At 36.7% G+C, this 15,246-nt stretch overlaps 1 protein-coding gene across 4 annotated transcripts in view; it reads right to left on the minus strand.

Moving 5' to 3' along the window:
- ralgapa2 (Ral GTPase activating protein catalytic subunit alpha 2) overlaps positions 1-15,246 on the minus strand; it is a 789,870-nt gene that overhangs the window by 693,104 nt on the left and 81,520 nt on the right. For all 4 annotated transcript variants that reach the window (XM_051925541.1, XM_051925545.1, XM_051925542.1 and 1 more), the window contains exon 2: positions 8,698-8,808. In XM_051925541.1, the coding sequence (XP_051781501.1) occupies positions 8,698-8,808 (111 nt within the window). The remainder of the gene's footprint in view (positions 1-8,697; positions 8,809-15,246) is intronic.

Below are 15,246 nucleotides of genomic sequence, written 5' to 3' on the forward strand. Positions count from 1 at the left end.
TAACTGTTTTACCTCGTAATTCTGTGGTTAGATTAGCTTGCATGCTAGCTCCGCTCTATGAAAACTAATGTTTTAAAGTCATGATAGACTGGCAACACTGACCAGCTGACCAGAAGTGAATGCTGGCGTTTCTGTCTGCCGCTGCTTGCCGGTGTTCTGTTTGTGTATTTTTTCCTAGTTGTTTTTTACTCATTTTTTGCCTTTTGCATCGGATTTTCCTTCGCCTTTGCATTGGATTAAAACCTGATAACATGCATTTGTGTCCCTTGCCTCCTTCGGCCTCAACACGAGCCCTCGTAGAATTTTCTTTGCTGGCTGCAACCTGTGTGGGTAAGAGTAAACTTTCTCACTGTTTCTCTGCTCAAGTAACTAGCTTTGATGAATAGGTGGTTGAAACTGCCCCTTGTCAATTGCGGAGTACTTGTGGAAATCCCAGAGGTGACAGTCTACTAGCTAACGTGTTATTTTAATTGGGCTGAGTAGGTACACAAGGGGTACATTGCTTTGTTTCCAATCTGGAATTTGCTTGGGTGACTTCTGGAAATTTACTATGATAAACCTCAATTGGTTGTCATGGATTATTATGTCTACTTTGCTATCTAATGCAGTCACATCCTTAAAGCTAAAATATTCACTAGATGAATTGTATCGACTTCAAACAAACTGTCAAGTGGCTGCTGATCTCTTGCTGCACCGCAGCATTCTCCAACGACCAAAGTACGTTCACCGAGGCTCTCGTCATCGTTTTTACCTCAGCAGGAGTAGCAGCGCGTCTATTCCTTCAATTTGGTCTGAAGGACGCACATGTCCACGTATTTCTGAGCGATGTGCTAATCACAACGTGTTGATTCCTTTGGTAAAATCACCGGAATATACTTCCATAGACGCTTTGAAGTTTGGATTATTTAATACTCAATCTATCTCTAACAAAGCTCTACTGATTGGTGATGTTATCATAGATACTAAGATGGACTGTTTATGTCTTACGGAGACCTGGCAGCAACCCGGTGATTATTTCCATCTAAATCAAGCGTTCCCTCCAGAGTTTGTCTGCATCTCCAAATCCCGTTCTTCGGGGACAGGAGGCGGTCTTGCAATAATATACCGTAAAGACTTAAAACTGTCACCGATACCTCTTCCAGCGTATCCATCCTTTGAACTGTTAGCTGGCAAACTCTGCGGACCTTCACCTATTATAATTGCTGTTTTATATAGATCTACTAAACTATCAAGTGTTTTTATTGCTGAACTTTTTACTCTTTTAACAATGTTGTGTGCAATGTCTGCTAATGTCATCCTCATGGGTGATTTTAACATACATGTTGACGTGCCAACTAATGCACTGACAAATGATTTTAATGAAATCGTTGACTGTTTTAATTTAACTCAATATGTCAACTTTCCGACTCATAACAAGGGTCATATTTTAGACTTAATTTGTTGCTCTGGTATTACACCTCACAATCTTATTCCTACTGAATTACCTATCTCAGATTACAGAATGATCACATTTGATGTTAGCTTACTTCTCAGTAAATCAAAGGTTCCGCGTGTAATTTAATTTCTTAATGTCAAGCATGTAAACCCAGAGACCCTTATACATTTACTGCAATCCCAGTCTGTTTCTCCTTCCGCTACCACACCATCAGAATTAGTAGACCATTACAATGCTGCTCTGTCCTCTGTCTTTGATACACTAGCTCCCTTAAAAACACAGACTCTCTCATTTATTCGCACTGCTCCCTGGTTTCATCTGAACTCCGTCAGCTCAAAGCCTTGGGCTGACAGTTGTAGCACCTAGCTAAAAAGACGGGTCTTGTTGTACATAAGGAAATGTACTCAGATCACATGTTGAAATACAAAAATGCTCTCTCTGCTGCCAAAACTGTATATTATTCTAACATTATCAATACAGGAGGGAATAATACTAGAGCTCTTTTTTCTACAATGAAAAGGCTAATTACACCACCAGAAAGTGCCGCTCACCATAACCTCTCTGTTAAATACTGCTGCACTTTTTTGGATTTCTTCAACTCAAAAATTGAAAAAATCCACCAGCAACTTGCCTCCTGTATTTCTGCAGAAAATGACATACTCTCCACTATCATCCATGTTCCCTTACCAACCACCCTATTCTCAGATTTCAGTTTACCAGCTGAAAATAATATCACACAGCTTGTAACAAAATCTAATTCTTCCACATGCCAATTAGATCCAATACCTACAAGCTTTGTTAAGTTTTGTCTGTCACATATTTCCCCCATGATAACTACTATAGTTAACTCTTCCCTTACTACAGGCACGGTCCCCCTTCTCTTTAAAAACAGCCTCAATTACTCCAATTCTGAAAAAACCTGGTTTAGACCCAAATATCCTTAACAGTTATCGGCCTATTTCAAATGTTCCATTTATATCCAAAATTCTTGAAAGGATAGTTGCCTCCCAACTCCAGTCCTACCTTTCAAAAAATACTGTATATACTCGAATATAAGCAGAGTTTTTCAGCACCCAAAATGTGCTGAAAAATGTCACCCTCGGCTTATATTCGAGTCAGGTCCCGCTGCCCCCCGGTATAGGAACAAGCCAGTTTCCCTTTCGGTTCGTGCGCGCCGATGATTCCCGCACGTGTTCAGTCTCTCCCTGTGCAGCGAGTGAGAGAGAGAGAGCGTGAGAGAGACACACACACACACACACACGCACGCGAGAGACATACATGCGCGAGCGAGAGAGACACACGCGGACGCGAGAGAGAGAGACAGAGAGATACAATATTGTTTTTGTTGACCCTCTTCTCTACTTACAGAGCTAGTTTACTGTTTTTCTTTGAAATAAATACTCAAAACATTTAACCTACTGATGCCTCAATTAATGTACGGTAATTTTATTGGTATTTATTTTGATTATTGAAACTGACCAGTAGCTGCTGCATTTACCACCCTAGGCTTATACTCAAGTCAATAAGTTTTTCCAGTTTTTGTAGGTAAAATTAGGTACCTCAGGCTTATATTCGGGTCGGCTTATACTCGAGTATATACGGCAACCTTTTTGAACAGTTTCAATCTGGGTTTCGCCCTAAACACAGCACAGAAACTGCCCTGGTCAAAATCACAAATGATCTTCTCCGGGCTGTTGACATGGGACTTTTATCAATTTTTGTGCTTCTTGACCTCCGCTCTGCATTTGACACCATATCTCACCAGATACTTTTGAAACGTCTAGCTAGTTTTGGAGTCTGTGGCCTTGTCCTTCAGTGGTTTTCTTCCTACCTCACTGATAGGAAGCAATTTGTTCAAATAAAGGGCTTTAAATCTGAGAACGCAGTCGTTACTCAGGGAGTTCCGCAGGGTTCTGTTTTGGGGCCGCTTCTTTTTCTCATTTATATCTTCCCAATAGGTAATATCTTCCGGCACCATGGTATTAAGTTTCATTGCTATGCTGATGACACACAGCTATATCTATCCACTAAATCCACTTCTGTTTTCCCTTCAGATGCCCTTATGGCATGTCTCCAACTAAACAGCAATAAAACTGAGGTGCTCCTCATTGGCTCTAAATCTACACTTGCTAAGGTTGACCATTCTTCTATTTTAATCAACAATATTAACACAAACATTTCTTCCCAAGTTAAGAGCCTGGGCGTTATTCTTGACAGTACTCCCTTTTTTTCTTCCCATATAAGTTCCATTTCTCGGACTGTCTTCTTCCATCTCCGAAACATTTCTAGACTTCGCCCTGTTCTTACCCAGCATAATACTGAAGTACTGGTTAATGTCCTAGTCACCTCACGTATAGATTGCTGTAACGCTATTCTATCTGGCATTCCACAAAAACGTATTCATCGCTTACAGCTTATTCAAAATTCTGCTGCCAGGATAATAACCTGTTCTAAATGCACTGAACATATTACACCTATTTATGCCTAGGACTCAGCGAAAGCTCTGGGGGGATAGGGCTTTTTCCGTTGTGGCTCCAAGGCTCTGGAATTCTCTGCCAATCCACATTAGACAGGCCTCCTCACTGCCCATTTTTAAGTCTGCTCTTAAGACTTACCTCTTTGGTTTGGCGTTTGATCCTGTGTGAGCAGTTGATTTTACTCTGTTTTAACTCTGTTTAGTTGTGTTTACTATTTTTAATTAGTTTCATTTATTGTATTTTATTTTACTTATTTATTATTTTGTTTTTGTTTAAAATTTATTTTAGCCTATGTTCAGCACTTTGGTCAGCGGCTGTTGTATGTAAAGTGCTTTATAAATAAAGTTGACTTGACTTGACTTGACTTGACTATTCTCTCTCAACTTCACTGGCTCCCTAGTAACTACAGAATACAATACAAAATACTGCTCTTAACATTTAAAGCTCTCCACAACCTTGCTCCTCCCTATCTCGCTGATCTCCTCCAGATTTACAATCCTTCTCGCTTACTGAGATCTTCATCTGCAGCTCTACTTTCTTTACCACACATCAAACTCAGTTCTATGGGAGCTCGAGCATTCTCTCATAGTGCTCCTCAACTCTGGAATTCTCTTCCCTCTCATACTCATCAGCTTTATTCAATAGCACAGTTTAAAACTACTCTCAAAACGTATCTTTTCAAGCTGGCATCTCAATTGTGAATTCTGCACTGTTACTGCATGTCATATTTGTTTGTTTACTAATTATTGCTTTGTGATTTATCATTTTCTTGTTTTTATTTTATAATTGTTGTTTAACTTTATCGTAAGGTGACCTTGAGTGATAAGGCGCCTATTAAATAAAATGTATTATTATTTTTATTATTATTATTATTATTACAGTATTATGCTAATAGCGTCCTTGTCATTGCCAATATTTTTTTATAAAGAAATAATACAAATTTCTACAAATTTTGTTGTTACGTTACACAAACATTAATTAAATGCTTAGACACATTAAATAAACAAATATTTAAGTAAATACATTTTGCACCCCTTAAAATGGAGAGGTCCTCGCGACCCACTGTGAGGCTTTGGCAACCCCTGGCTGGGGTCAGGACCCCTAGGTTGGGAATCAATGCACTCTAGTGTCTTTTAAAAAGTTCTATCCTATGACAAAGAAATTACCTTTTCCAGCAGGGCTGGAATTAAAGAAATCAATCCCTAAATTTTACTCTAGGTCCGTGCACTTATTTTTGATCAGTTATAAAAATAACTGTAATTATAATTAAATTGATTTTTCAAGCAAAAACTGATCTGTCATTAACAAAGTTATTTATATCGGTTTTCTTTGTAAAATCTTTATATAAAAGGAAACTGTCTTTATTTTTACTCATTGATCTTCAAGATGTCACAGAACCTCATCCACTCCCATCCAAAAATGAAAGAAACTTTTAAGAAAGGACATTTACAATCTTTCACACCTAAAGGATGAACAAGTCACAACAAAGCCACAAAGCCACACACAGACACACTCATGATATAGTAATAACAGCAAATTACCAGTAAATACAAGAGATGAGTGCAGATCCATATACCCATATTGTTAGGTTCTCATAATGCTTTTCAGCCATCTTTTTGTGGGTGAGTGACTATTGTCTTAGGGTGTACTCACACTGGCAACTCGTTCTGTGCTCGAGCACGTTTGTCTGTATTTAACCCTGCAAAGTCTAGTTTGTTTGGCTAGTGTGATTGTTCCATGCCAGACTAACCATACCGTGCCCTGTACTGCTTGGAAGAGGTGGGCCTTAGCATGGTTTAGTACCATTCAAGAAGAGTGACTGATCACTAAACAGGAAACAGACATGACATCAATGATGTGACAAATCAGACAGTGAAGTCCTGTAAGAGGGTATATCCTGCCCTACACGACTCAAAAAAAAAAAGAAAACACAAAATAAGTAAAATCATCAAAAACATGCATACCGTTACTCTGTGTTTGGATCTTGTTTTGTCTTTACACAAAAGTCACACAATCATGACAAAAGCATGCCCAATCCCAAAACATTAAAATGAATGAGAGTGTAGGCCAGCAGGAGAGTAGGGAGAGGGGACAATCACACTTGTGCATGGTACGGAACAAACATACCTAGTGTGTGAACACCCTTAACTTCATCTTCCTCGAGGCTGATATTTTGCACCTACGTTTCATTCCTTCCTCCAAAGTTTTTTTCTTAATATACCCTTGAATATATTTCCAACGTTCCTTCAAGCTGAAATGTCTTTTCTTGATTTCCAGCTACCTGCATGAATATCTTTTATACTACCTCTAGTCTCTTCTTTTCAGCTATTTTACTTCACAAAACCTCCATTCTGCCTAGACCAAATCAACTTAATGTGCATTTTTCATGTAACACCTAAACATCAGTTAAATTATCAAAATTTTGTTCTACATAGCTTCACAAAAAGCTGCTACAATTTCAGCTGGCTCCCTTTCTACTTTGTTCTTGTTTACATGTTTCCCATTTGTTATTTTTCTTAAAATGCAAACTATAGCGCTAGCATGTCTTCAAAAGATTTACGTTCAGGTGACTTAACTTTTCATTTGTCTTGCTAACCAATAAACTCATTTGTATCCTGTATACTGTAAATTAAGGTGCATAACAGTATACTACATTAACCTCATTGGTATTATTTTTACCCCCAGAAAACCTATGGAAAAAGTTGAATCTTTAACAAGAAAAAATAATATTACATGTAACAGAAACATGAAATATATTAAAAAAAAAAACTGTAGGAAAGGTATGTCAGTAACTACTAGTGTACTAATGCAAATTTAGCACAAGTCCTTCGTGTAACATGTTTTGAAACAGTCACTAATGTACTGCCCAAGGTTGCAATCAAGACAGTTGAAATGCATTTCTTTGCCCATTTTCCTTATATTTTTTCTGTTGCTGTTTGTGCATTAGAGAGCTGAATGACAGTGCTTAATGGGCATTATTGTGTTATTGAAGGGTAACACAGCACATGGCTTAGTGACTAACAACAGTTTCTGCATTGTGAACAGTGCTTAGGGGGCCAATATCTTTCTTGTCTTGATCAAAACATTTTGGTTTTTTGCAGTGCAGCTACTTGTACCATGGTAAACCATGGAGGTTCGGTCTTACAGTACTGTATACAGTATATCAGTTTCACTGTCCGTGTCAACATCTGGGGACCAATTCACATTGTCAAAACTATCTCTTGATTTAACTATTGGTTCAATTTCAATTTGCTCTACAACTGACTTTACAGCTTCTCATTTACACATCATTGTGTTCTGGTTGAAGGCTCTGCCCCACTCATAAATATTAATGAGTTACCTTAGAGTGGGAAAAGATAAAGAAATATTCATTGTTTTTTGGCAGCATAATATTATTTCATCCACTGGATGGCAGCAGAACACTGTCCCGAGAAGTATTCAGGCATTAAACTGTAAAAGGGATAATTAACATCCTTGATGTTACACTTTTTTCTCAAAAAACATGTAAAAAAGCATTGCATTTTTTGGCTTGAAAAATTGCATATTTATTAAATCTGCTCTTTCAACTGTAAAACAAGTAAAACACTAAAAGTACAATGTCAGAAATGTAGTAAGCATAACGATGCAAATCATAATAATGATGAATAATAAAAATAATAAAAATGCTAATATCATGTATACTGTCAAAATGGGCTGTTGGTGTGGCATATCTTGAAGCACAGTTGGGACACACAGTAGCATGATTCCTTGCAGATGTTCTTTCCAAACTGATCAGCCTTTGAACTGCACACTGTACAAGTGCGACTGACACAAGCATCACTTTCGGATTCATCAGAATCACTTTCGATTTCACTGTCTGTTTCAATTTAACTGCCTGAAGACAGATTACTTCGTCATCACTGCTCTAATTATTGTTAAGAGCATGTAACACCTAGGATGCTGAAAAACATTTCTTATAAGACACCATTATGAGGCTAGCAGAAGATGGTCTGCACCGTGGCCTGGGTAACACTCTGGCCTGTCGCTTGCGCAAGAAATGCCTACATTTCTCAAGCAACGCTCGGCAATAAAGCTGTTGGCACTTTTATAGCCAAAGTACTCCTCGGGTGTAATGCTTACGCAAGACACATCTAAACAGTTCCCAGAGTGACACTCGGGACTATAGCTTTTAGTGTTGTTTTTACAGCCCAAGTGACACTCAGGTCTAACGCTAAGGAGGTAAAATATCACTCAAGAGTTTGACTCTAGCTTAAACGTACTTGCATAGAATTCTGAGCAAGAGCCACACTTGGGGTTAATGCCAATGAGGTAAAGAAAAACATGAATTTAACTACGGAGGGGGGGGGTGCATGTTTTTTACTAGAAAAACATTGGTGGGTAAATTAAAATGTGATAAGAGAATCCTTTTCAATCACTGTTATTGTTACACTTTCTCCAAAAAATTAAGAATACAAAAAAAGAAAACTATGCTTCTTTAGACCAATGACGAATGTAAAGTCAGAGAAATGTACAAAAATATATATTAATTTAGACTGCCCTGCTAAATCTTATATGTACAGTCTAAGATACATGAGTAATGGGAAATACTGCATTTCACAGAAATACAAATAAAATGTGTAATTTGATTGCATTCTTAAAACTAATGTTTAATGTTAAATAAAGTATACATAACAAAACTGGTTTTGATCTAATCAGTATATAATCCATTATCAGTAATTCAATTCTAATACCAATTTAATTATATTTTTTATTGAAAGTTACATATGACGTATAATGACACTTTACCTTTTTGCTTCAAACTACTTTCCAGTGTAATGAAATTTTCATAGAAAATAAAGTATATTTGGGAGTTGTGTGTTTCAAAGAAGTTCTTGAGTTCTCCTTTATCAAGGCTATCTGAAAAGACAAAATAAAAAATTAATAAACTGAGTACAATTCACAACTGTAGAAGAATAAAACAACTGAAAACTTAAGAGCCCCAGTCTATTCTAAGTTTGCATGTTCTCCCCGTGTCTGCATGGGTTTCCTCCGGGTGCTCCGGATTCCTCCCACAGTCCAAAGACATGCAGGTTAGGTGCATTGGCGATCCTAAATTGTCCCTAGCCTGTGTGGGGGTGTGTGTGTGCTCTGCGGTGGGCTGGCGCCATGCCCAGGGTTTGTTCCTGCCTTGCGCCCTGTGCTGGCTGGGATTGGCTCCAGCAGAGCCCCGTGACCCTGTGTTAGGATATAGTGGGGTTATAAAGTGGTTAAAAAAAAAAAGTCTCAGTTTCAACTGCGAAGCGGAGAATTTGTCCAGATTGCACTAGTTCACAGCCAGTATTTCAAGACCATATTTTGTTGTTTATGTTGTCAAATCTATAGTACAAAGTCACCTCTTCACATTTTATTTTGATATTTTATGGAAATATTAATCATATTTGAAATACAAAATAAATAAGACATTCACAAAATACATTTCCGTTTCCTTAATGTAGACATACAGTATTCTGTCAGAAGATCCAGATTGAGACTTATTCTATGCACAAATATTTCAAAGAACACGTTTGATAGTCTTCAGCAGACTAAGGTATACAAATTACATAACAATATGAAATACAAAGTTAATGAGAAAATAATAGGAAATTCAGTGGTGTAAATGGGAGACTAAAAGGGAGGCAGGAAAACTTTAAAATACTGGGTACAGGGCACTGTCTAAGTGAATGCATGTCCTCTCTATTTCTGAATGGCACTTCTTCAAACACGTGTTTCATTAACTGTTGTTGTTTTCCCCCTATACTGGCCCTTAATGTGTTGGTGTTAGTGTGTTTGTGTGTGTGTGCATGCACGTGTACGAGAGTGAGGAAGTGTGCCTTGTAATGTACTGGTGCTCCACTGGGTGTTGGTCACGTTCATGTGCTCAGTGTTGCTTACCATCTACCTGTGACAATGAACAACATAAGCAGGTTAAAAGATGAATGGATGGATGGATGCATGAGGACTAAACATCACATAACCTAAAAAAACCTACAAGAAAACTAAGTGAATGTGTATTACTTATTAAAACTGACTTTGTCAATATGCATTTTAACAGTTAGATCTTTAATTAGAATAATAGATTCAATAAAAGGATGGAATAATTTGACATTGACCTTTTCTTCAATCTCTGAGAAATTTCTTTATTCTAAATGACGAATTAAGAACTTATTGCAATAAAATACAGACTTAAATGTATAATTTCATGATCCAACTAAGTGCCAAAATAAATATCATTACATTTTATCACCACAATAAATCTTTACAAAGTCACTTGAAAGTACTTCTCCATGTTATGCAGGTTCACTTTATAAATAAGTAAGCAGAGTATGACGACTCTCTCTTGATTCACTTTTAAAGGTATATATTCAGAAGGTAACTAAATTTTATTGAAGATTTTCATATTCATATTTTGTTTACTTGTCTGAAAGCTTGTTATCCACAAATGCACTGAGTAAGAAAACACATTCATATTAATACAAAGACAGCATTTGTTACAAACAATACATATTCTTTACTCATTGCATCAACTGATCAGAATTAGAAAATGCCCTTGACGAAAAAGTTGTGTAAAAAGAACTTTCTCTTTTGGGACTGACTTGACAGATCTGATCTTCCTGAAATGCAGGAAACATCTGACTATAATCAAGAGCATCAAAGAATGTGACTTGCTCAGATAAGGACACTGTTATTTTACTACTGGGGTTTCAATTATATGCTGTCATCAGCAGAAAGCTGTTTGTGAACTGATCTTTTGAATTAAACTGGTTTCTGCCTTTCAGGAAAATGAAGTTAGCACTGTTTGGTTATTTTTATTTCCAGGAATTCATGTATATCATTTGGCATGTCCTTGCTTTATGTTTGTGTTTGTTGATTGCAAGATTTTACTCAATAGCAATCTGAAGTTAAAAATATATATTTTTTATGTTGGCTTTTTGGCTGTGAAACATCACTAAAGTTGGCTCCCAACAGACTACTGATATATTTTTGTAAAAATGTAAAATAGCTTCCACATTTCTTACGATCTGAATCCACCTTCAGCACCATTAACGTACAGAGCTCATGGGTCATATTCTTCATTCTTAGCAGAGTTTAGCAAAATTTTATCAGAATGTAATATTAATTATAACGATGTAATCTTGCTGGATGACGTACATTTTTATAGATGTGAAATTAAAGAAGCTTAGCATACATATATTTTTTGTGTCAGTTGAGTCTGCTGGGTTTTACAAAAAAAAAAATCTATTACTTATGTTAGTAACAATTCACTCCTTTTCTCTCTCTTATATTTAACTATTTAAAATTAAACGTTTTGATCTGTTTTTGTCCATGCTAAAATATACTCAATTGAGAACAAGATCTGTAAGGAATACAAAAGGATTATTTAATAGTTTGAGAACCTCTGACCAAAGAAGCAAAAGGAATGCTAACACATACTGATGTAGCCAAGCAGAATGAGTGGAGAATATCATATAATCTTGTGTTTCCTTTCCTGTGCTGCATCGCATAAAATCACACCACTGAGAAATTTTCTGTAATCTGATTGTGTTAGATGGAAAATCCACCATGGGGATCAGTGAAAAGTTTAAAAGCATTTTATCTGCGAAAATCCAGCAGGCTGAGTAGTGAAAGATTGAAATGGAGTCTAATCTGCAACAAATCCGCATTCAAATCCAGGTCCAGACTTGGTGACAATCCATCCATCTATTTTTTAAAAACCTACTTTAAACTGAGCAAGGTTGAAGGGGGTGCTGGAGCCTATCCCACCAAGCATATGGCGCAAGGGATGAACAATCCCTGGACAAGGCACAAGTCCATCACAGGGTGAAAACACACATACACACACACACTAGGTCTAATTTAACATTAGCAAATTGTATAACTTGCATGTCTTTGGAACTGTGGCAGGAAATTTGAGCACCTGGAGGAAACCCACGCTGACATGAGTAGAACATACAAACTGCACACAGGGAGGACACAGAATATGAACCCTGGTCTTCTTACTGAAAGGCAACAGTACTATCACTGAACCATCTTGCCATCCCCACTCAGCAACAATCTCTTAAATTGCGTAATTAAGTTAATGTTAAGACTTTTATTGATTTTCACATACACATGAATGTGATGTGTTTCTCAGACTTACAAACTCACTAAGAAAGTTGAGTAAATTTCTTTTGTACAAAATGCAAACAATAAAAATACATTTTTTTTAATTGTGTCTTTCAAACCATTCAAGGGCACATTACAAGATAAAACAATTAAATGGTATCAACACTGCAGATAGATATTCTATAAAAATATACACAACCGAATTCCATCATTTTCATATTTTATGCATCAAAATGTTAATGTAAAAAGTTTTCTACTACTTGTACACAATTAGACATAATGATAAAGAAAAACACTTATTAATTCTACTTAATAGTAATATTAATATAATAAAATATATATGTAAGAGCCAATCTTGTATAATGTTAACGTTAAAATGCACCTGAGGGCTTAATGTTTTTAGAATGTGAGTTTCTTATATAACTAGAGAGATAATGTATGATTCTGCTAAACCCCAAAAGGTAACTTGTAATGGAAATTCTGCTCAGCTTTATTTTATCACCAGTAATTAAATTTTACTCAGCCTTTAGTTACCTAGAAACATAATTGTTTGTTTGACTTGTTTTCAATGGGATAACAATGGCATACAATTTTTTGACCATTCATGTTTCACATCTGCATGTTTGATGAATGAACATATGACTGCACCCAATATACAGAACTTATAAGAGAAACTCAAAGAAACATAACAAGTTATACAAACTTTGAACAGAAACATAAAAAAAACTTTTTTGTTTTATCAATTTTTTTCTTATTAAGTGAAAATTGTTTTGACTTTTTTACTAACACTAGTGTCCACAAGTTACACTCATTTCCTAAACCCCATGAGAAACCAGAAGCGGCTACAATATCTGTAGTCATTGTTTTGGAAACATTTTGAAACTTTTTTTTTTTTTTTTACATTCTCATATACTAAGTACAGGGAAATTATTGTAATTGTCCAAAAATTCGATGTCGAGATTTTTATTAATCTCAAAATTTCAGACCTCCCTGACTTTCTCTTATACAAAGTATAGGAAATGTATTGGAATCATCCAAATATTCCACTTCCAAGATTTTGATGAATCTCAACATTTTAGACCTCCCCAAGTCAGAAAATACCATTTTTAGAATTATGTGTGTGAGTGTGTGTGTGCGTGTTAGTGTGTGTGTGTTAACACGATAATTTTCGTCAACTTTCACTGAGGTCAACAAAATTTTGCACACAACTATTAGGTGCAAAACGTAGATTTCTATCAACTTTTCGGCTATTTCTGCTAACCAGAAGTGAACACATACTCAATCTTTTTTTTTTATTCATGCAGCTGCAGATTCAGATTTATTCAACTTTACTTTTATAATAATAGTTCAATATATTATTAATTTCATTTGATTTATATACTGTATATATATATACATATATACATACATACATATATATATATATATATATATATATATATATATATACACACATACATAATGTACATATATATACATACATGCATATATATATATATACACAGCGCATCACTTTTTCCACATTTTGTTATGTTACAGCCTTATTCCTAAATGGATTAAATACATTTTTTTTCTCAGAATTCTACACACAACACACCATAATGACAACATAAAAAAAGTTTACTTGAGGTTTTTGCAAATTTATTATAAATAAATAAATTGAGAAAGCATATGTACATAAGTATTCACAGCCTTTGCTCAATACTTTGTCGATGCACCTTTGGCAGCAATTACAGCCTCAAGTCTTCTTGAATATGATGCCACAAGCTTGGCACACCTACCCTTGGCCAGTTTCGCCCATTCCTCTTTGCAGCACCTCTCAAACTCCATCAGGTTAGATGGGAAGCGTCGACGCACAGCCATTTTAAGATCTCTCCAGAGATGTTCAATCGGATTTAAGTCTGGGCTCTGGCTGGGCCACTCAAGGACATTCACAGAGTTGTCCTGAAGCCACTCCTTTGATATCTTGGCTATGTGCTTAGGGTCATTGTCCTGTTGAAAGATGAACTGTCGCCCCAGTCTGAGGTCAAGAGCGCTCTGGAGCAGGTTTTCATCCAGGATGTCTCTGTACATTGCCGCAGTCATCTTTCCCATTATCCTGACTAGTCTCCCAGTTCCTGCCGCTGAAAAACATCCCCACAGCATGATGCTGCCACCACCATGCTTCACTGTAGGGATGGTGCCAGATTTCCTCCAAACGTGACGCCAGATTTCCTCCAAACGTGACGCCTGGCATTCACGCCAAAGAGTTCAATCTTTGTCTCATCAGACCAGAGAATTTTCTTTCTCATGGTCGGAGAGTCCTTCAGGTGCCTTTTGGCAAACTCCAGGCAGGCTGCCATGTGCCTTTTACTAAGTAGTGGTTTCCGTCTGGCCACTCTACCATACAGGCCTGATTGGTGGATTGCTGCAGAGATGGTTGTCCTTCTAGAAGGTTCTCCTCTCTCCACAGAGGACCTCTGGAGCTCTGACAGAGTGATCATCGGGTTCTTGGTCACTTCCCTGACTAAGGCCCATCTCCCCCGATCACTCAGTTTAGATAGCAGCCAGCTTTAGGAAGAGTCCTGGTAGTTTCGAACTTCTTCCACTTACGGAAGATGGAGGCCATTGTGCTCATTGGGACCTTCAAAGCAGCAGAAATTTTTCTGTAACCTTCCCCAGATTTGTGCCTCGAGACAATCCTGTCTCGGAGGTCTAGAGACAATTCCTTTGACTTCATGCCTGGTTTGTGCTCTGACATGAACTGTCAACTGTGGGACCTTTATATAGACAGGTGTGTGCCTTTCCAAATCATGTCCAATCAACTGAATTTACCACAGGTGGACTCCAAACAAGCTGCAGAAACATCTCATGGATGATCAGGGGAAACAGGATGCACCTAAGCTCAATTTTGAGCTTCATGGCAAAGGCTGTGAATACTTATGTACATGTGCATTTTCAGTTTTTTTATTTTTTAATAAATTTGCAAAAATCTCAAGTAAACTTTTTTCACGTTGTCATTATGGGGTGTTGTGTGTAGAATTCTGAGGAAAAAAATGAATTTAATCCATTTTGGAATAAGGCTGTAACATAACAAAATGTGGAAAAAGTGATGCACTGTGAATACTTTCCGGATGCACTGTATGTATATATATATATATATTATATATACATTATATATATATTATATATATATATATATATACATACATATATACATATATATATATATAT

This window comes from Erpetoichthys calabaricus, chromosome 3 (assembly GCF_900747795.2).
Source record: "Erpetoichthys calabaricus chromosome 3, fErpCal1.3, whole genome shotgun sequence".
NCBI classification, from domain to species: Eukaryota; Metazoa; Chordata; class Cladistia; order Polypteriformes; family Polypteridae; genus Erpetoichthys; species Erpetoichthys calabaricus.